At 67.5% G+C, this 550-nt stretch overlaps 1 protein-coding gene across 1 annotated transcript in view; it reads left to right on the top strand.

The window, feature by feature from the left end:
- Positions 1–4: 4 nt before the first annotated feature.
- Positions 5–550, top strand: part of RASA1 (RAS p21 protein activator 1) — a gene marked incomplete at its 5' end in the record, with an annotated part of 115,640 nt that continues 115,094 nt past the window's right edge. Inside the window, one exon of the mRNA XM_019518184.1 lies at positions 5–114. Within this exon, the coding sequence (XP_019373729.1) occupies positions 5–114 (110 nt within the window). The remainder of the gene's footprint in view (positions 115–550) is intronic.

The raw sequence follows: 550 nt of genomic DNA, 5'->3' as shown, positions 1-550 counted from the left end.
GCCGCTGCCGCCACCGCCGCCGCTGGGCGCCGCGGACGAGGGCGACTCGCTGGACGGGCCCGAGTACGAGGAGGAGGAGGTGGCCATCCCGCTCACCGCGCCCCCCACCAACCAGTGAGTGCCGCCTGCCCGGGGGATGTGCGTGGCAGCGCCCGCGCCGGGCTGCAAGTTTTGCCCTCCCACCGCACCCGGATCCCGGGGAAGTCCGCGGTGCCGGCGCCAACAATGGCCCGCGGGGTGCGGGAGTGGGCCGCGCCCGGCCACGAGGGACGCCCGTCCCAGCCGCGGGCGGGATGAGCTCTCGGGAAGTTCCTCCTCTTCCTAGGGTTTTTGGGCCGAGCGGCTCCCTGCCTCCATGCGCTTCGGCAGAGCTGGGTGCTCCCGGGACAAAGCTCTGATGTGGCCGATTGGCTTTTTCGTGACCCCCCCCCCCCCTTTTTTTTTTCTTAAAAAAAGAAAATCTGCAAATGACTTTAATGTTTTTGAAAAAGGCGGGAGGCCTGCTGTCCTGCTTGGGGTTGCTCGTATACTCCCCCCTCCCCCCAGCAGC

The sequence above is a fragment of the Gavialis gangeticus genome, unplaced genomic scaffold, assembly GCF_001723915.1.
Source record: "Gavialis gangeticus isolate Ggan-Ray unplaced genomic scaffold, GavGan_comp1, whole genome shotgun sequence".
Lineage (NCBI taxonomy): Eukaryota > Metazoa > Chordata > Crocodylia > Gavialidae > Gavialis > Gavialis gangeticus.
The sequence above is the reverse complement of the archived record's forward strand: the minus strand, read 5'-3'. Positions and strand labels throughout refer to the sequence as shown.